This window comes from Sinocyclocheilus rhinocerous, unplaced genomic scaffold, assembly GCF_001515625.1.
Source record: "Sinocyclocheilus rhinocerous isolate Xijiao unplaced genomic scaffold, SAMN03320098_v1.1 C35446378, whole genome shotgun sequence".
Classification (NCBI taxonomy): Eukaryota; Metazoa; Chordata; class Actinopteri; order Cypriniformes; family Cyprinidae; genus Sinocyclocheilus; species Sinocyclocheilus rhinocerous.
Genome location: NW_015751824.1, coordinates 1 through 483, shown reverse-complemented (window position 1 = coordinate 483; position 483 = coordinate 1). Strand labels below are relative to the sequence as shown.

Below are 483 nucleotides of genomic sequence, written 5' to 3'. Positions count from 1 at the left end.
CGAACAAGATATCCAGACAGTGGATGCGTTCGCCGCTCACCATCGGCAGATCCATGGAGATCAGCTGCAGTCGGTTGGGCTTGGGGATTCGCAGAGGCGGATCCAGAGAATTGGCGAAGTCTGACAACTTGTCGTAATCCATGAACTGAGTGGCTTTCGGGTCGAACTTCTCCCAAACCTCGTAAAACCTATTGAAGTCATCTTCGCTCAAAGGCTCGGCGCTCTCCTCGGTGGCCACGCTGAAGTTCTCCAGGATGACGGCGATGTACATGTTCACCACGATCAGGAAGCATATGATGACGTAGCTGACGAAGAAGAAAATCCCGATGGGCGGGTTCCCGCAGTCGCCTTTAACCTGGCTGCCAGGGAAGGTTTTATTCGGGTTGCATTCGGATTCATTGGTATTTAACATGGGCGCCAAAAGGCCGTCCCAGCCTGCCGAGGTGGTGATCTGAAACAAACACAACATGCTGTTGCCAAACG

The 483-nt window shown here is 53.0% G+C and overlaps 1 protein-coding gene across 1 annotated transcript; it reads right to left on the bottom strand.

Moving 5' to 3' along the window:
* Positions 1–7: 7 nt before the first annotated feature.
* On the bottom strand, positions 8–478 carry LOC107734863 (sodium channel protein type 1 subunit alpha-like; the record flags this gene model as incomplete). The annotated part of the gene is made up of 1 exon (XM_016546753.1): positions 8–478. A coding segment is annotated over one exon (471 nt), but the record flags the coding sequence as incomplete, so codon positions are not given.
* Positions 479–483: the final 5 nt, after the last annotated feature.